Below are 21,001 nucleotides of genomic sequence, written 5' to 3' on the forward strand. Positions count from 1 at the left end.
GATCTGCCTTGGTAAATCTTCCTAACATACGTTATTCCTGATTGCACAATGAGTACAACATATCCATAGCTCACTAATTATTCAATAAATTAAATATATTGGTGTGTTCCAAAATTTAAAAAATATTAGGTAGAATTAAATAGTCACTGTGGATTGTTATAATGCTGTTCTTTGTGATTTGTGGTGAATTACATGATGGATGCAGTGGTGATGCTCAGTATGAGAATGCTCACTAATAGAGAAGTTATCAGCAGCTTCATTTTGTCAGCTCTATTGATTTACTGTCTTATTCAGAAACAGAACTTGATAAACTAATACTAAAGCAGATATTACACAATGACAGCAGTGGGAATTTAAGGCTGGGAAAGCAGAAATCATTCTTTGTTTAGGAGCCACAGGGCTATGAGATTAATGCCAAACTTCTCTTTAAAAGATATCAATAGACCCAAAGAATTTTTTTTCTTTTAAAAAGAAATCTTTCAGTTGAAAAATTTTTTGTATTCCAAGTAATGCAAGCATGTCTTGAAATGGAAACAAACAAGTATTTCATTTTCATAAAGCATTAGTAATAGATATTTTGCATCCTGATTCAACTAAAAAGTAATTATTCTGTTCAAGTGGCAATCAGCATTTTTACTGGGTGAAATGACTGCCAGCAAAGAAGCAGCTTTTTTAGTTTTTTGAATTTATTTCAAGGATTAAATATTTAAACAAAAAGTGATAAACTGACAATTGGAAAACAGAAAGGAAGTGCACTTTTCAATTAAATGAGTTCATCATAAGTGCAAATTTGCCAAGCTGCAGATATTTTGACGATTATTTGAATGTTAATTGTTGCATGAGGAAAATCACAATATACCTGATAAGCTAAAGGAATTTCTGGGATGTTTTTGATTTATAAATCACATTTTTAATACATATAGTATGTGAAGGAAAATTACTAATGGGTTACATCAAGCAGTCCTACTTCTATAATATAAAGAATTTTGACTATCTTGTGTCTGAGCTCTGAGTTTACATGAAGAAGGTAGAAAGGTCGTTGTGGGGCAATTAGACCAATAGTCACAAGATCACTTCCTAGTTGCCTTTAAGGCTTTCAGAAAGTGGTGCTAAGAAAGTTTACTTTGACAAAAGGATAAAGGCAGAAGTTCAAGCTTGTGTTACATGTCAATTCTGAACAAATTGATTTTTGTTTCTTCTATTTCCTATCATTTTAGGTAAACTTTGGTTTTCCTTTTCCCTCTGAAACGACAGCCTCTGAAAGTTTCTCAGGGAGAAATTACTTCAAAATTTGATATAATTGTGATGAAAACAGATATGTCTTTTTATCTGACCAGAGTTACAGTTAATATACTTGAAGACGTATTATAACTTAGATCTTCCTACAGTATTGTGAGTTTAGATGTTCTGTGTTTTACTCCCTGTCCTTCCTGCCTTAAATCTATGTGAAAGTTGAAAATTGCTTTCTTCAATTAATTGAAGGCATTAAGTGTTATGGACCCTAGGAGAAACCTTTTTGAGCTGCTGTATCATTGTTTGAGGATTCTGTTAGCCAGGCTCAGAAAAAGAATTATCACTGTTTTTCCCTTTGAAAGGTGATATATAATGACTCACAATAGAGGATAAAAAAAATCTAAGCTTTTGCTTTTGACCATTATTATAGAAAATCAACAAACAAATGTAATGTGGTCTCTTCCACAATTAAACTTCAGTTCTCTCCTTTGCTTAAGAGTTCAAAAGGGCACCATGGTAACATTTTTTTCTCATCTTGCTGTTTCAAGTAACCATGTTTTAGCATTTTGAAGATTTTATTTGAGACTGATGTTAAATTATTTATTACTGATTTCATCAGTAACCTGTGGCTAATTCGCTGTGTTATAGAATTATACAGCTCCTGGTGCACATTTGTGACTGAATTGAGTGTTTTGTGAGCATTTGATGGAATGCTTACAAAAATACTTCCAAAGACTGAAACTCAACAGGGCTCTCATCAGAAAGTGCACAAGTGACAGTGGATGTTTCACATAAAGCAGGAAAAATGAGCCAGTTAGTATGAATCAGCTGGACTGATCTTCATGGGCACCCTTCTGTGGAGACAAAAGCTGCCTTTTGGAATGTAGTGAAGATAAATAGGATTGTGAAGGTGAGAATGCATTCCATTAGAGAGAATTGGGATTGTTAGTTACGAGGATTGGCAGAGAACCTCCCTGCAAAAAAGGGAAGCAGGCCCTAGGGTGAGGAGAGAAAAATACTGGGATAACCAGCAGTCATTTCAGTGGGAGATGTAGGATAGGCGAGAGAGCAGCCAAGAATGGAGCACTGATGAACTCTGAATCCTAGCACAAAGAGTGGCAGGTCATACACTGAAAAACTAATGAATTCTATTGATGGAATCCAAGCAGTAGCTGGAGGGAGAAGGCCTAGGGGAAGAAAGATCCAGGAGAGTAAATTGCCTTGCTTCCTAATGCATTATAAAAGATGTGACTTCACAATTGTTGAAATCACTCATTTCTTAAATCCTTGCAGCATCTGCCTTAGAGTTCCTACTTCATCACTATGGATCTTTCTTGTCATCTACCTCTCTTTACCTATTTTCAGATTTGCAGGGTTGAATGTTTTAATTTATTACCAAATTTTTTTTTTCGAGTTTGGAGATGTGCTCTTTTTCTAAATCTTCCTGTGCTGCTGCCACTCTTGACAAGTCTTGAGATGGCTCTTAATTAGCACATTCAGTAGCGCACCGTATTGTAGAGAGATGCTGTAACTCTTCCACTCTGTCACTTCTGTTTCAGTTATTGTGGTTTAACCCCAGCCAGCAACTAAGCCCCACAGAGTTGCTCATTTATTCTCCCCCAGTGGGATGGGGCAGAGAACCAGTGAGTAAGAGTGAGAAAACTTGAGTCTTGAGATAAAGGCAGCCTAAAATCACTTCCCCACAAGAAGTGGCAACTGAGTCAAATTCTTCATTTTTAAAAAGTTTTAGCAAGGACTCTATATTCTTAGACAAAAAAACTAATACAGTTTCTAGAGTGAACACATTCCTAGAGAATAACAATGAATAGTCATTGTTATTTCCAAGGAAAGGAAACAATGGGGAATTAAATTTCAGAGTTAAGGTATATTGTTCTTAAGTTACTACTTCAAATCCGTTACACTTCTTTAAGTGCTTGATAAATCTGAGTGGGGAGAAAACTCACTTTTCCTTTCTGGGTAGAAAAAAAAAAATATTGCTGTTTCTTGATTTGTACTTCAGTTATTTGTTGGGCTTTTGCCCCATATTTGCTTTTCAACTATGATCCCATTTTATGATTCTGTCTGAAATCAGGGCCAAATTTTTATGGAATTGTAGCTGGCAAGAAGACATTTTTACATTGGTTGCCTGTTAATTGGTATTTTTAAAAAATCTTAAATGTGATTTATTTCACTTAATATAATTCAAACTGCATAATTTTATAAACTTAGAAACTGGTTTTTAAAAGGGAAAATTTTTCATGTGGAATAAGAAGTAGCTTTAGCCTTCTTAAATTCAGAATCTTCAAAGTATTTTTTACAGTCATCTGAAGTGCAATTTAAACCAGCTCACAGGTGCATTATGAAATAGAAGAGCAGTTATTTTCTCTTTCCCATTCTTAGTGCAAAACAAAACCCTTTATAGAGAGGAGCAGGTACCGAACCCCGTGCGTGCCTCCCGGCGGAGCGGGAGCGGCCGCGCTCGGGCGGGTTCGGGGCAGCGGGGGCGGCGCGGCCGGCAGGGGGCGCGCGGGGAGCGGCCAGCCCGGCCCGCGCTCGGCGGGGCCCGGGCGCGGCCCTGCGGCTGCTCCGCTTCCCTGGGGCACGGCAGCGCGGATCGAGAGCTGCCCGCCAGACGGCTTCCTAATTGACGGATGGGATTCCGGAATTGACAGTTATTGCCTTCCTTTGATAAACGGGGAGATATAACCATCCCTTAAGCAAACTGGCGAGGTGATGTGCAGGAGAAAGATAGATTAGTTGTGAGACAGCTTTTCCAACTTTCAGGCTGAAATCCATCATGAAATACAAACTACTTAAAGTCGTTCTCTGTTTACATCTGTCACCATTCAAGTATTACAGAGTAGAAATAGTCAAATAATATCTAAAATATGCTATTTAATGCATTACACAAAAGTAATAATGGAAATTATTGAAATATTTTCAGTGGGCAGACTTTTATTTCTAAGAATTCAAAGAATCATCTCTGAAAGTCATGATCAAGTAATCCTGGAAATAGGCACAAAGAATAGCTGCTTTCTCCATGCAGGCTTATAGCTGCCTATTGGGGTTTGGGTTTTTTGTTTGGGGCGTGGTTTGAGGTTGGTGGTGAGAGTGTTTTCTTTGTGGGGGTTTTCATTGTTTTCTCCATTAAGCTACAGAGTTTGGCTGGAATTGTGTAACAAGTTGCAACAACTCTATGCATATTGTATATGTACATGTAATTACATGTATCTCTCCTCTTCCTTCTATGTGTGGAAGTTACTTCTTTGACAATCTGTTTGGGAAATAGAGTAAATCTGCATGAATCCTGAGTTCTTCAAGGGCAACTTCATCAACATGTCAGGTTACTGCCCAGTAACCACTACAATGCATGGGGCCCACACACACAAATTGCTCTTTTGTTTTACTTTTTCAAAAACTGGTGTGGATGTTTTCTTAAGGTGCACAGGAGTTTCATTCCAGTCACTGACAACTATCTGGGCTTCCAAACCTGTGAGAACTTCAGCTGTAACTCAGAATTAAAACATCTTCTCATAGAATTACTCTAGAAAGTCATCAACCTCTTATCTATGTGAGGAGTGTTTGAACAGAAGTACAACATAACTTTGTTATGAATTTGGGTAGCTTCACTTGTGAGTAATTGGTATGTATTTATACATGAAATTTCATTCTTAATTGGTATCATTACAAACAAAGTCACCATATCACTGGCTTGGAGAAGTTCCACACAGAACTTTAACTCCAAGGAAGACAAACCATGATGGGTTCTGAAGGTCTTTGGATTCATATTTGCTTTTTTTTCTCCCTCTGAAATATCAATTGAATAATGCATCTGGTAGAGTAAAATGTCCTGCTTATGATGGATTGTCAAATAAGTTGAATAAGTTCACCTTTCAGCTGAAATATGCAGCATGTGGTAACACAATACATAAGCATAAACATAGTCAACACTTGGGAGCTTCCTTGAAGATAGCAACATTAATCCAGGCATTCTGAGTTAATGTTATTGGTAAACCCATTTTTTATTAAATGATGAAACTTTATATTTTTGGGGAACAGTTCCAATATTTACTAGTTTTACTGTCTGTAGTCTTAAGGCTGTTTGTGTCATCTTGCTGAAACAGATAGTTATTTCTAAGTTTGTGACTACTACAGGTGGGCATGCTTGACTAGGCAGCCTAGTTTTTCCTTCTTTTCATCCTTATATAAGCAGTCCTGTTGATGTTGAGAGGATTTATTATTGCATCTTGTGTAGTTAGGACTATAGCACTGAGTATTGATATCAGTGGAATATTTCCTATTGTGCACTTACAAGAAAGTTTTATTATATGTATATATTTTGGCATGTAATATGGCAGTTTTAAAGAATAAGTTTGATTCAGTTAGAGTGTTGAGTAATGGCTGCAGGCAAATAACTACAGTAGGATTTGAATAATCACACATTCATTCATCTGTTCTTAACCATAAATCTAATTAGTGGTTTGTTTATAGGTGGCATTCATGTCAGCAAGACATAATAAATATAATGATCCATAATTATTTTTATAATGATATGCAAAAAAACCAAATTATTAATTTACAACTTTACATAAGAGATTTGATTCTAGAATTTTTCTCTTTATAAATTGTACATAAGACAGTCCCAGGATGACAGTACTAACAACAGCAGAAGGATTGCAGAAAGTGAAAGCTATTACCTATAAGTTTTAAGTATTACTAGAAATTGTTAAACACTCTTCAGTGCTGCCTTTTACTCAACATATCATTCAAAGAAAGTAACTGAATTGCAAACTTATGCTATGAATGTCAGTTCTTACAGACTATCCAAAGTTTGAGGGTTTAATTTTTATACAGAAAAGATTACATACTTTAATAATCACTATGGCATTTCAGTCATGCTGTCTCCCAAGATTAAAGAGCATAATCACATACCTGAGGGTTTATGCCTGTACACCTGTTGTGAAACATTTACACTCTGGTTGTGTGTACTCTCTGTAGAATGGTTTTATATAGGCTCATTCTCGCTGCATTTTTTTAGTCCTTCATGTGTCAGTTTTAAATATATTTTCAGTATGTATAAGGCTGCATGTGGCCTTACACTACTAAACCTGTTAAGATTTGGAAAAACACCTGATGTATTCTGTGCAGGATAATTTACTAACTGCATGCACAATAGTAATCCATTCTGCTATTTGAATTGCAGTAAATAAAAGGGTGATTCCTACTGCCTAGGTATTCACTGGGGGCATATAAGTGCTCTTCCTGGTAAGTGAGTGATGTATTTCTTGTTACGTGGAGAACCCTTCAGTCATCATGGAATGATAGTAGTTATGTAGGGTATTTAGCAGATTCATTACAAATATTATCAGCTGTTGATGTAAGAAACAGCTACACAATCGTTTCAGTGGGCCATGTCAGACTGATAAATGAAAGGTCAGGGTGGAACACGGCCCTGGCGAGCAAGAGCCGCTGTGTCCCGCGGTTCCCCTGCGGGCACGGATGCGCACCTGGCAGCTCCCCCGACGCACTGCATGTGTTGTTCCTGCGAGCGAGGCTGCTCCGGGCGCCTGAGCGGCTCTGCGAGCAGAGGGGCTGCTGCCACGCAGGAGGGCTGTGCCTATTGCAGCGGGTGCTGCATTCGGGAGCGGCGGCAGGAGAAAACGGCAGCGGGGGAAGTTCCCGGCACATAAAGCCCCAGGATGATTACTGTTCTCTCGTGTTGATGTTGTTTTTGAACCGGAGTAGGACGTTGACTCCTGCTCTGCTATTACAGAGGAGAAACAAGCCTGAGCTGCAGAATGAATTAGTAGCTAACATCACGATTACTCTTAGCGGTTAGCACAAGTTGTAGGAGGGGGAAAAAATGGGAGAGGAAGAAAAAAAAAATCCCCATTTAATGCTGCCTAGGGAATACCGTGGAATTTAGAACAGATACCGTTGCAGACTAGCAGCATGCCTGACTGCACTTGACTTGAATCACTGGAAAGCAGCCTCATGTTGTATCATTTAAGGCTGAAGGAAGAACGGCAAAATAGTAATGGATTTGTGTACAGTGTTTCTGCATAAATGGAAAATAATATGAAGATGGTGGTATGTAATTTGTGTTTTATTTTTAAGAAGAATTTAATCCAGGTATGTATGCTCTTTGTATTTTTGTCTAGTCTGCATACAGTTTTCTGTTTCCTTTGTTTCCTTTGCCTTTTTTCATTCTGAATGTACCTCCTGCTGTTCTTGCTAATGCAATGCATTGATTTGTAGCTGATTTGCTTTCTAATGCTATAATGTTGATGAAACTGTCTGGGCTTCTGGAATTAACACTTCTTTAGAAACTGGGGGAGGTTATTTTGTAAGGTTGGTAACTTTATAGTATAAGTTGAGTAAGACAGTATGGTGTTGGTCTTTTCAATGAGTTGGTATGTTTAAATTGATTTTAAAATATATACAAGATAATTATATGAATGCACGGTGAAAATACAGTATGTTTTGCTTATTTATGTCAGTACCTTTCTCTTAATTTGTGACAGGATTAGCAATAAATTGAGCTTTACGGATGCTTATGTATTTCTGGGTCTTGATTAATCTCCAAGATGAACACCCTGCAGCTTTCTTTTGAAGAGGCAGCTTGCTTAGACTACGTGTTTGATTCTGTTCCACAGCTAAATCTATGTTTTAGAATGCCCTCTATTACGTACCTTCTCCAAGCCACAACCTAACAACCACCATAACTATTTCATACATTTTTGTCCATCATTTTAACTTCAAGAAGATAACATTAGTGTTTTCCTTCTGCAATTTCAGAGGCCAATAGTAGCTGAAACTAATTTCTTACTATGAGATTGATGGCTCTTTTGCTTTAAGAGGAAGAATTATGCAGATATAAAAATATGACTGCATTCTTTAGGTCTCACCTTTCTTCAGTCACCTGCCTCCTTTGCACTTTCTTATTAATATATTCTTTCAGTTGACACATAATAAGTGAAATAGAACACAAAGCTACGTGCTCTTAAACTAAGGATACTGATAGTTGTCTTATGTCTAGTAAAAATATATTAAAACACTTAATGCTTATTTGATTTTTCATTAGTCTTGAAATATCTTAAAACATTCTGTTGCATTTGTAATTTCAACGTAGCCCAATTAGAAGTAATATTTTTTTTTAATAACATGATGATCCAAAAAGGTTTAATATTAGTTCTAGCATCATAATACTGTTGTTAACCCCTGGCTGGCAGGAACTCTTATGCCTTAAAAACATTCATTGGTGTAACATCAATTGCTTTCTGATGTGAGAATAAACTGTCTGTAAAGTTGTAGCTATTTTTCACTGAGAGAGTGACACTATACTTGTTTCCTGTCGGTGATTATATAAAATAGATGCCTTTCTTTAGCGTAATACACAACTATGATTTGGCAATTGAAAATGTAAGGTTACTTGACACATACAAATGTTCCAAAAGTCAGTGCTTAATCATCTAAATCAACAAACATAGTGAGAAAAGCAGTGAGAGAATGCTGTTAAGTCTAAAAGCACTAAGATGAATGAAAAGTAGAATTTAAGGTTTAAAGCATGTTTCATTCATCACAAATTCCTTTTGTAAGGGATATAATGTTAGGAATTGTGATTATGAATTAAGATTAGCTGTCATCTCAAAGAAAAAAGCCATGATGTAAGATAAATGACAGTTCTTTAAGGTGAATATGCACAACTTGGAGAGTTGCATAAAGGTTTTCTGTCACTATACCATTTGCTTGCTCCTGCAGTGATGTCAGCACATTACCATAGTGACTATATGTTGCTGTGAAAACACTTAGGAAATCTCAGGTGAAGTACTGGGATTCCAGAGTGTTACACTGTAGTAGGAGAATACTCATAGCTCAGAACATCTCCCAATTCACTAAAGCATCAATGAGGACTGAAAATTCCGAATTTTCATTTAACTGTAGTGTTGTGAAAATCCAGGAAGAATGTAGTATAATAGCTTCTGCCTTGTGAGACCATTACAGCTCTGAAGCCTAAAAATTCTTTGGTACCTAAGAAGGTTGTTACATTGGTTTTGTTTTCCTCATTTTGTTGTTCACTTAGGTTGGTAGCAGAGGTTCTTGCTTTCAGGTACAAATCTGAGTATCACACTTGTCAGTATATTGAAGCAAAGACAGCAGAGGGGTTTTTTAATAAAGTTTTTACATCAAATTTAGAAACGTGTTTATTGTCTACCATCCTTAGCAGTGAGTGTCGTTTCAGGTCTTAAGCATGGTTTCTATCTGTGTCTGCCTACTCATCCTAGTGTATGTTGTTGTCAACAGTACTTGTAGTCATTTGTGCTTGTGATATTTTTCAAATCAAATATCACAGACAATTGCTACCATTTTTCAAATGAAAGACCACTTCATCAAAAACTTTGTTTTGGTAACTTTTTATTCGAAAAGTTTGATGTAACTATTCATTTACTAGATTTTAGAAATGTGTAAAATCTCTGTGTGCAGAGGAATGGAATCCAGGGCTTACTTTGCCCATATAAAGTTGTTCTCGTACTTGGAAGTAGTTAAAAAAATGCCCCCAAACTCTAAAGAAAGAAAAAAATCAAAGCTATAGAGTGATGTTGTGCACATGTGGTCACTTAGTTAATGGTAAACTGTCCCAACAGAAATCTAATTCAGGGCAGTGAATTAGATTCCAAGGCTCAGGCAAGTACAGTTGGAGGATTAAAATTCTTACCTGAAAGAAAATGGGATGGGGTTTTTTGTTTGGTTTTTTTAATTATCTTTTCTGATGGAATTACTGTCCTGAAAAGTTGCTGAAATTTTTGAAATATTAGTATTAGAAGAAACTTTGAGTACACTAAGTATACTGTAAATACAGTCTCTGCATATATGCTGTGCTTCAGTGTAAATTAAATCAAAATTAAACCTTGAGTTCCCAGGATGTGGTGTTTAAAACACAGCAAAACTTGTGACAGAACTGAGATTAAGTCAAACTTTATGTTAATATTTCCTGGTTTTTAATAGGCACTAAATAGGTTCTGATTATTATATAGTAGCTCTTTTATTTATGGTAATCTGACATAATAGCAAGCTGTTAATAGTCTAACAAAGCTAATATGTCTGGTACTGACTTAGTTACACAGTAATCTCCATATAGTCAGCAAATAACTTTTCCCTCCCCATGTTTTCCATTCCTTTAGTAGTCTGCATTTAAATAAAAATGAACTATTTGGTCAAATTGTCTCAATCTTAGCAGGTTTTGAACTGAATATTGACTAAAAACAAGTTTTTGAATGGGACAGCATATATCATGTATACAGCTGTAGGAGGGGGAAGAGGTCATTATTACTGCCTGGTTGTACACTACAGTGTAATTTTTTTTTTTTTTTTTTAGTTGAGAAGGTCAAGGAAACAACTAGAAAAATTAAAGAGAAAGAAGTCAGTACATTTAGTCAAGTAATATTGAAGCTGTTACCCAAATCATCTGCAGTCACTTATTCTTGTGTGCACATTCAACTGGCCTACATTATCTGTGGGCTCTCCAGATGGGCCACAATTTACCTTTAGAATCTGTTCTATAGCTTTTTACATCTCAGTATTAATCTACTATATTTGGCACATCTCCCCCTGTTTTTAGTCTTGTTGAGACCATTGACCTTTATGTACAGTTGCTTCAATTGCAAGTCTTCATGTTTGTAATGTAAATACCACACTATAGATTTGTTTCTAAAGAAATAGAATTCTAAATGCTTTCAACAATCTTATAACAAATTACTGAATTGCAATAGCCTCATTTGCCTTAACAAAACTTTGTAGAGAAAAATGCAGATATTACAAATATGAAGATGTAGAGAATAGTGTAACTAAAAATGTAATTCTGCAAGTTATTATAAAATAGTGGAGTTTTCTTCAATTTGTCCGTCTTCAACAGTAATTGCAAAACAACCCTCCATTTTTTTTACTGAACAAAAAAAAAAAAAAAATCTTCTCTTTTTCCACAGTGGTCATAGTCATAGGGAAGTAGTGAAGATGACTTTTCTCTCCAGAAAAATTACTCATCCAAACTTGCTAGGAATTTACATTTTCTTCTAAGCTAATCTGAAGACAATGTTCTTCTAAGTGTTCTTCTATACATTACAAAGTAGTTTAATTGCAGCTGGTTAACTACTGAGTTAATTCACTAATGCAGTAAGTTCTCTATATGATTTCTAGGTTAGATGTTCTAAATCACAATGAGCTAGTCAGGTTTAAGCATGTGCTGTTTACATCTTTTTTCCTTAAACTCTATTAAGTTTTATGCTGACAGAAGAGATACATAACAGACATGAATGACCAGTCCTGCAGTATGACTGTTAAATTTTTAGATTGGAAGAAACTGTAGGGTGCCCCATGTGCAGCCTCCTCAGGACAGCAGTAGGCCTTGTGGGTTGAAAAGCAGATTGTAGGCCCTTAAGACTGGGGTTGGAATCAGCAATTTGGTGCTTAGTTTTACTTTTTACATTCTCATAAATAGAGAAGGCAACACATTCTGAGGGTGGTGAGATATGCATAAATAGCAGGATCCATAAAGAGATATTATCAGGTAAATAAGCAGATATAGTAAACTTTGCAAGTAATTTTGAAGAACAATAAGAACAGCTTCCTAACCCAAAGGTGAGAGTGCCGATAGCCCTCCATGCTCTTGTGTGAATGTTGGAGGGACTGGAGGGATAGGCAAAAGTCTGCTGCTGTGAAAACCTGAGGAATTCTTGGAACAAAGAGTAATTATCCAAAAGAGAAAGCAGGTCTCTTCATTGCTCTTGGCCCTGCCTCTGTCAGGGTCTTTGGGCAGGTCATTCATATAGCATATGCAGTGTTAAGAAAAATGTCATTTTACCTTGAGACTCACAAATTACACAGATTAAAAATGTCAGTAGTTAAGACTACAAGGAGAATTTAGGAAGAATATAGAGGAGCAGATAAGTGCTCTAAATTAAGTTCTTCTGAATTAGGTCATTTGAGATGATTGTCAGTATAGTGCTCCTGTTATAATAAATTAATGAAGCAATGTGAAGTGTACACTGTAATGCTTGTCAAAAGGAAGGGAGCATAGGTTTCACCCAGCAGACCTGAGCTGAGGGCAAGTACACTTATGTCAAGATAACCTTATCCCCAGGCAAGCACAGGACTAGAAAAAGACCATAATTAATAAATCTGTATATCTGAATTCTATTATTGTTTCCTTATGTACCTGATGGTTAGAGAACCTCTCTTAGCCTCAGTTTCTGCAGATGCAGGGTACACTACACGTTTTTTTTGTTATGTTTAATTAATTAATTTCTGGGGAGTATTTTGCATGTCGCAAAAATATATTTTTGTCTATAGACTCTATTTTGGCACAAATACAGGTTGGTATTGCTCCAGATAAAGACTTCTTGGTTTTGTTTTGGTTCCCCCTACCATCTTGGTGTTGTGAACATGAACTGTCATAGGATATTTTTGGAGAGAGAAAATGCACTTCAGTCTCCTCTTCCTGCCTGCTCCCTTTCAATACACACAGACCCCTTGTAGTTGATTAATAGTGTGGAGGTTAAGCAAGGCTATGGTGCTGCCTGGCTTTTGCTTTATAAGAGGACAGTTTGTATCCATAAAGCTACCTCTTACTGGAGAGAAGTGCTGCTCTGCAGCTTCATTTACTAGGGTCTGAACAGAAGCTGAACAGTGATCTAGCTATTCTATTTAAATACAGAAATTACATTTTTAAGATGATTCACTTGTCTTTTTTTTTTTTTTTTAATAAAGGGCTGGATTTGTTAATAGAATTTTTTGAAAGGGAGGTCTGGTGTTCAGATATGTAACTAAAACACTCTGTTTGCATTATTTAAAAAGCTATCATTTTTAACTCTGCCCACTCCTCCCCCCTTCTACCTGACACATTAGTTTTAGACTTGGAATAAGATCCTTTATAAATTATGCTTCCAACTGACATTTTTATTTTGACAATGCTTTGTTATCAACAAATTCAGTTGAATATGCTTGAAGCTGGTCTACATTATCTGTTCACCATCAAGTTGATTGACAAAGCTATTTTTAGATTTGTATTGGTCACAAGTTGATGGACGTGTCAGTTTGTCCTTTCTTTATAGAAGAATCCCATTAAGAATTTATTTTAGTTCTAGTCTCCCAATCCATAACACTTTCCAGTTTCCTGCTCTATTACCATCCAGCATGAAGTCCATACCTCACTGCTGTAACATTTCAACATCAATCCTTATGCTTAGAATGGGTTAACCCAGTAATGTTGAATTTCATCATAAAAACTGTTTTCATTCAATAAACAAGCAAAGTAACAATTTTAAAAGTTAGGTCATAATGGTTTATTGGGAGACCTGGATAAAACAAGAAAGTCTCCAAATGACAACTTGCAGCTCATTCAAATAATAGACTTAGTTCCATGTGCTTCTTGAGAGACTTCCTTATCTTATGGAGTTTTTAATTTACATTGATTTTAAATGTTAAGAACAAGCTGTGCAAATCTTTACAGAAAGAAATGGATGAGACCTGCAATGACTCAAAATTCATTCCATGTGTAGATATACTATTGTAGAAAAAGAGTTTTTGACAGAGCAATGGTAGGCTGTAAACTGATTAACAGATCATATGACTAATACAGCTGAGATGGAATAGAACTCGCATGAGAGAACATAAATCTGCTCCATTTAGCAGATCTCCCTGTGTTTGTAACAGTACAGCTTTTAATTCAGAATGGCATTGTCAGAAACTGGGTTTAAATAAATTCAGTTCTGAATGTTCAGCTATTTGTAATACTTTCACTTACCTCTGATAAAATCATTGGTTAGACACTGCATAAAACACACACACACACATATATATATATGTATATGGCTTGCTGTAAAATCAAGATTCTTCTAGAAAGAAGCATTAAACCTTACTGAAAGTGAATGGAAATGGTCCAGATTCCAGTGATAACTTCATTATTTCTTGATGCTTTTTAGACTGAGACAGGAAACAAGCCTTCTGGCTTGTTTATACATTCTTGATTTGAAGTCATTTGAAGAATGTCCAAGTCATATAAGTGAAGTTTATATAAGAAGGCACTTAAAAATCTGTGGCTATATGGGCAAAGGAGGTAGGCAATCACACTTCAAATCTGGTTCAATAAATGGTTACAAGCATTCAGTGTAAGAGCTGAACGGTTAACAAGTGTTTTTACATCCAGAAACATGCCTTTGATGTTGAAAAGTGTCCCAAGATGGTTCCTTTCTCTATTAATAATATGTGAAAACAAGGCAGCCTTGACTCTAGTGTAAACTTCTCAATATTCTGAGAGATGTCATTTGCATTCCTTGAAAATTGCATGCAGTCTCATTGACCATTCTTTTGCTTCCAAATATTGCTTGCTCTTAATTCACTCTTGATGCTTTAGGCATAAGTCTCTAAGAAAAAGTGGCAAGGACTGTGCTGAAGCATCTGTGTTAAAAATGTGATTCATGTCCCACAGATATTTCATCTTTTTGTTAAATAATAAATAGCCACTTTGGGAAGAGTGAAGAATGTTTTCTATTCTTCGGCTCACTCTGCATCCTAGTTTTGTTATAACTGGAAAGGAAATGAGTCTGTTTGCATTCTCTATTCCAGGATTCCAGAAGCCAACCAGGCTTTTATTGGCTTTGCCTGTGCTCTGTGCAGCACAGTGCATTTTGCTTCTGCAGTATTTATCAGGCATTAGTGTTTATTATTTACCATTACATATGTGTGTATATGTAATGAATAAATATATAGAGTATAATAGTAAGGTCAATGAAGACAAATTATGCAATGCAAAGATCATTTCTTGAGGTATGTCAGTGGACCATGATGTTTTATAGAGTGCCAGGATGTTTGCAGACAAGGACAGTTCATATTCCTAACTCCTCTTAAGACATGACACAGCAATTTTTAACCGTTTATATATCTTGTATCTAAACAGACTTCTTATTCTGCCAAAGAATTTTTAGCTGCTTTAGATACCAAAATGGCCATTTTCAGAACTTATTCTTTGATGGATTTTTCAGAGCTGCTTTTTATTCCACAGCTTTGAAACTGGGAGGTGAATGGTATGCTGTACAGAAGAATACATTGACATGTTTAAAATGTACTGACTGCGTTTCTGTGGAATGCAAGCTTTTGTAGTATGGAATAGAAACTTCCAGATTCCTCATGGAAGCTTTTTAGACTTCTTTAAGAGCAAATAGCTTTCCTGTTGTAATGGCACCTGTTTATGTCCTGCAAATTGTAAACTATGTTTTGTGTAGGTTTGCAGTGGGGTGAGTGGGGGTGATTTCTTTTAGCAGAAAAATGTCAAATTTAATAACCTGGATGAGAATTTCCATTAGTTGTCATTATTTTCTGTTACACTTGAAGTATTTTATTTTACTTCTTAAAGAAGAGATATCAAGAAGATAAGCCCACTTTTGAGTCCTGGCTTATCATAGCATATTAAAGTCTGGTGTCAAAGCAACTATTTCACAAACTATAGTCATGTACATAATTCAACCTCAAGACAGAACAGCACTTCATATATACAATACTCACTTGTACCTGAACCCTACCTTGTTCCAAAAGGTGAAGCAAGAGAAAACTTTCTACTTTTGTTTTATTAACTAGTAACCATTTATTACCCTGTCCATTTTTTTGATCACTGCCATGTATCGTATGTATCTAAATTGAAATGTCAGTACTCTGAAAGAAGGCAGAGAGCGTTTTAAACTGAATATCTCTGTTAAAGTCAGAGAATTAAACTGGATGAAGAAGCCTGGAAATAAGTATAGCTTATTAATTGTTGTTAACAATATTGCCTGTTTTCAGCTTCAGTTATTAATGAAAAAATCTATTCAGACAATTATGGGGAATCATCTGTGTTTTCATTGTAACCTAGTTAAAACATCATCAGTATTATTGAATGATAAGTTTGCTTGACAGCCATTGTAATGTCATTCCCTCCTTTTTAGACACTTCAAGAAGCCATGTGCAACACAGTGAAATTTTGCAAGACATACAAAACCTCTTCAGGATTTTATTTCGAACAAGCAGATGTGTGATTCTTTTTTTAATTTTTCTGTCACATTCTTCCAGAGCATCAGTAGTTTTTATGGCTATAGTGTCCATTGAAACATTTGCCAATGATCCTCTTGGAGATACAAATACTTCTCTGGATCAAAAAATGTGTTTTATGGAAACAGCTTAATGTAAATTGCGCTCCATGGTTTCTGCTCTCTTCAAGGGCCTGATCTCATCTTATATATATAAGATTTGCAAAGGAATGTTTACAAAGAAATCGGGAAATAGTACAAAAAGGAAAGAGAGTTGTCAGAGCAAAAAGGAACAAGACTTAAGTCAGATTGGACAAACAAAAAATCCAAAATTTTCCAATACTTTAAAAAGCACCGTTAAAAAGATTGCCAAGTGCCCATCTGCCCGCAACTTATCAGCTGAAGAAGAGGAAAGCAATAGAGAATTTTCACTTTCTCCAACATTCAGTTACAGAGTTGCTATTGCCAATGGACTGCAAAGGCATATTTTTGTAGCAAACACTAATAATGAAGATATAGTTCAAGACTTGTCTTCAAATGATAGCTCTTGTTCTGAGTCATTAAGTGAAATAAAATCCAATAGCAAGAAAAGCGAATACTTATCCCACACAATGCCTGTGCGACGCAACAGGAAAAGCTTGAGCAGCCTTGCAGCCTCTGATGGAAGTTCGGATGGAGAGCGCACTTTACACACACTGAAGCTGGGAGCCTTACGAAAACTAAGGAAATGGAAGAAGAGCCAAGAGTGTGTCTCATCAGACTCAGAGCTAAGTTCCTGGAGGAAAACATGGGGGTTAAGAAGTAAATCTCTGGACAGAACTGGCCGTCACCAGAAATCAAACACTCTTGAACCTGGCTTTAGTTCAACAGGTTGTATTAGCCAAACCCACGATGTTATGGAAATGATCTTTAAAGAGCTTCAGGGAATAAGTCAAATTGAAACAGAACTCTCTGAATTAAGAGGGCATGTTAATGCTCTGAAACAATCAATTGATGAAATTTCTAGTAGTGTAGAAGTTGTGCAAAATGAAATTGAACAATTGCGAACTGGATTTGTACAGTCCAGAAGAGAAACTCGGGACATACATGACTACATTAAGCAGATAGGCCACCCAGGAAACAAAGCAAGTCTTAGGTTTCTAAATGTGCCTGAAGAGCGGCTTGAAAAAGCTGAAAGCATAGTTTACAAAATATTAATAGAAAAAATGGGATTCTCAGAGGCACAAAGCACCATTAAAATTGAGTTTGCCCAAAGGCTTGGGCAGCAAAGAGACTGTCCAAATGCAAAGCCAAGACCCATTCTTGTTTACTTTGAGTCATCACAACAGAGAGATTTGATTTTGAAAAAGTCTTATAAACTTAAGGGAACTGGCATTGGAATTTCTACAGATATATTTTCCCATGAAATAAAAGATAAGAAAGAAAGAGGACTTCCTTCCTCTCAGACATATGAAAGCATGGATATGAAACATTTAACTGTGGAGACAAAATCTAAAATGCATGACTGGGAGTCACCTGACAGCGATAAAGACTTGGAATCAGATATAAATAAGAACAGTTATGCAAAAATATCTAAATCAGCAATTCACATAAAAACAAGCACTACAAAGGGGACTACTGAGTCCCCAAACACTAAAGACCTTGACAGAACTGCTGACAATAGCACCTTTTCACACAGAAGTTATGACAATCAGTCACCAGAATTTGACACTATGGAAAAACAATCAAAGGCCTATTATTCAGATGTGACTCCTTTATGGCATTTACAGAATGACTTTGCAACACCAAAGCTTAGCCGTTCAGAATCAGATTTCTCAAAATTGTGTCAGTCTTACTCTGAGGATTTTTCAGAAAATCAGTATTTTAGCAGAACAAATGGCAGTTCATTGTTGTCTTCCTCTGATCGAGAACTTTGGCAGCGAAGGCAAGATGATTCTCTGAACTGGTATGGCAGTTCCCAGGAACAGACTTTTGCCCAAGACGTGCAGCAGTATCCAGAGCAAAATGAAACAGGGAACATAGAAACTGTTGATAGTGGAGTAAGCAATGGAATAATCCATGTATCTGGAGATATAAACCATTATGATGATAGTCAGCTTTCTTTACAGGACGATCTTTCCCCATGGCAAAACTGGAATCAGTTGGAGCAAGGGGCAGATTTGGGCCTAGACTCATCCACGCAGGAGGTTTTTGTGTATGATATGAGCAGCCCTTCAGACCAACAGACAGATTTTGGAAAGGGACAAAGTTCTGACCTCCAGTATGATACTGAAAGCTATGATTTCACTCTGGATGGTACTTCTCCATCTTGTCCGGGCCTTGACAGCGAAACACAGAGTCAGTGGACTGGTCAATACGATGATTATCAGGAAACAAATTCTATCTCCTCTTATCAGAATCAAAACAAATTGCCTATGATGTACCGAAGTCAAAGTGAACTACCAAGTGACGACTCAGAGGAAACTGCCCCTAAATCATGGCACAGCCGGTTAAGCATAGATCTTTCTGATAAGACTTTCAGCTTTCCTAAATTTGGATCTACACTTCAGCGTGCTAAGTCAGCTTTAGAAGTAGTCTGGAATAAAAGTACACAAAGCTTAAGTGGGTATGAAGATAGTGGATCATCTTTTATGGGAAGGTTTAGAACACTGTCTCAGTCTACTGCAAATGAATCAAGTACAACACTCGATTCTGATGTTTATGCTGAGCCTTATTGCTACAAAGCAGAGTATGAGCAAGAATTGATTGAACCATCTGGTGAGAATGAAACGGACTATGTAGAAGTAATGGAACAAGTCCTTGCTAAACTAGAAAATAGAACTAATAGTAGTGAAACTAGTGAGCAGGTCCAAGAGTATGAACTGGACCAGTCTTTGTATGAAACTCCATATGCAATGCTACCAGAGGAACAATATGACACACAGTTTGACAGTGTGATCAGTGAAGAGATATTAGAAGTTGAAAATGACGTGGTTCCTGAAGTAGAAATAAGGGAGGATGAAAATCAGAATGTCCCAGAGGTGATTACTGAAGTCACTGAAATTCCAAAGAAAAAAAGAATACGACCATCATTTAAAGAAGCTGCTTTAAAAGCATATAAGAAACAAATGAATGATTTGGAGGAGAAGATCCTTGCTGGAGGTAACAGTGCTTTAATACTGTCTTTTAAGTAAAACATTGTTCTCATTAGAATTGGACATTGATTTTTGTATTGTACCTTTTCATGCTCCCATTGAATTCAGCAGAAAAAAATCTGCTTATGTCTGGTTTTGTTTAGAGGGTAAAATAGTTCCATAGAAATCAAAAGATTAAATTTCCAATGTCTTTCTGAATATGTTTAGTCAGACATGCTTGTAAGTAACTATATTTCTTTGAATTTCAGTAACTTTAAAATTAAATTTCACAAGGTTTAAGTCTTAAAAAGAACTAAATAGTACACTGTTCTTGGTTTCCTCATAGTTTTATAAATGTGTTTTTAGGAGTAATACAGAGTATTCAGATGCTACACTCATGTTTTCTTCTATAGTTTTCAAGGCATCGTTGGTTCTTTATTCATCCTGATGGGTAGTGTTTTCTATCCAACATGCAACCCATAACTGGTTACATACTTACAAGAGTAAAAGTTTAAACTGATTCTATGTCTGTTCTTACTTTGATTCTGTCCTTATTTGTACTCCCAACAAGCTCTCAAGAGTAGTCAGTCCCCAAAATGGGGTGAGAAGAGCGTGGAAGAAAGACAAGAGTGTAAATGGTAGCATCCGTGTATGAAGAAGTTACTGTAGGAAGGAACTAAATTCACAGGAGGGTTTCACACTGATTTTTTCATTATTTCTATCTTCCATAGTATCAGACTTCAAAGCAGACAGTCATATATATTACTTTAATAATATACAAAGTAATTACTAGTAATAGACAAAGTAATATACTATTAATATACAAATATGGTGATATTCAATGTAAACATTGACTGTAACTCTAATAACATTTCAGTATAATATTGCATGTGCATTTAATTGGGAGCTTCATAATGACTGTAGCTAGCCAGATGGTAATTGTCACCTTGACTGAATCTTTCCTTTATCTGCCTGGGAAAAATAATCATCTGATACATTCATTTTAAAGATGAAAAACTGTGCCTTTAGCCAAAGATTGTATTTAGTAGTAATGAGCTTGAGCTACTATGGTGTTTCTTTTTGTACATGAACTACTTTTACAATAAATCTATAGTCAACTTGGAAGTCAATTACAAATGCATATAAATTTTGATAGTAGTAGAGTTTACTTTAAAGTCTATTTTACATTTAAATAATGACACTCAATTGTATACTTGTGTTTTGCAGCCGTTTTTCTACAGTGCTCTGTTAGATACTAGGTGGTGTGTATATGAATGAACAGCTATCAATAACTAGGATTTTCATTACTTTTTCCTGATTTTGTGAGGCAGGGAGAAGGGAACAACATTCATTTTACCTAGTCACAGTACTATAGGAATATAATGGTCTCAGGACTTAATTACAGAAACCACACAAGGAAGACCCCAAATTCTGACACTCAAATTGGTTCTACTATTTAAAGTCTGTGTGTTTGTGTGTATTGGTTGATAATAGTTGTTAAAAAATGAGAACTAACTTTGATACATCCCATGCTATTCTTTCTAGGAATTAAATGTATGTTCCTCTTTTAACCCAGCAGGTGAAAGACTTCTTTCAGTCTCT

General features: G+C 36.1%; 1 protein-coding gene across 1 annotated transcript in view; it reads left to right on the plus strand.

Moving 5' to 3' along the window:
* The first annotated feature begins 6,908 nt into the window (after positions 1-6,908).
* Positions 6,909-21,001, plus strand: part of UNC13C (unc-13 homolog C) — a 132,554-nt gene continuing 118,461 nt past the window's right edge. Inside the window, exons 1-2 of the mRNA XM_054272855.1 lie at positions 6,909-7,365; positions 16,206-19,427. Coding sequence (XP_054128830.1) covers positions 16,457-19,427 — 2,971 coding nt within the window. The 5' untranslated portion in view covers positions 6,909-7,365; positions 16,206-16,456. The remainder of the gene's footprint in view (positions 7,366-16,205; positions 19,428-21,001) is intronic.

This window comes from Melozone crissalis, unplaced genomic scaffold, assembly GCF_028551555.1.
Source record: "Melozone crissalis strain CALT ecotype California unplaced genomic scaffold, PUWL_Pcris_2 ptg000014l_1, whole genome shotgun sequence".
In the NCBI taxonomy this organism is placed as follows: domain Eukaryota; kingdom Metazoa; phylum Chordata; class Aves; order Passeriformes; family Passerellidae; genus Melozone; species Melozone crissalis.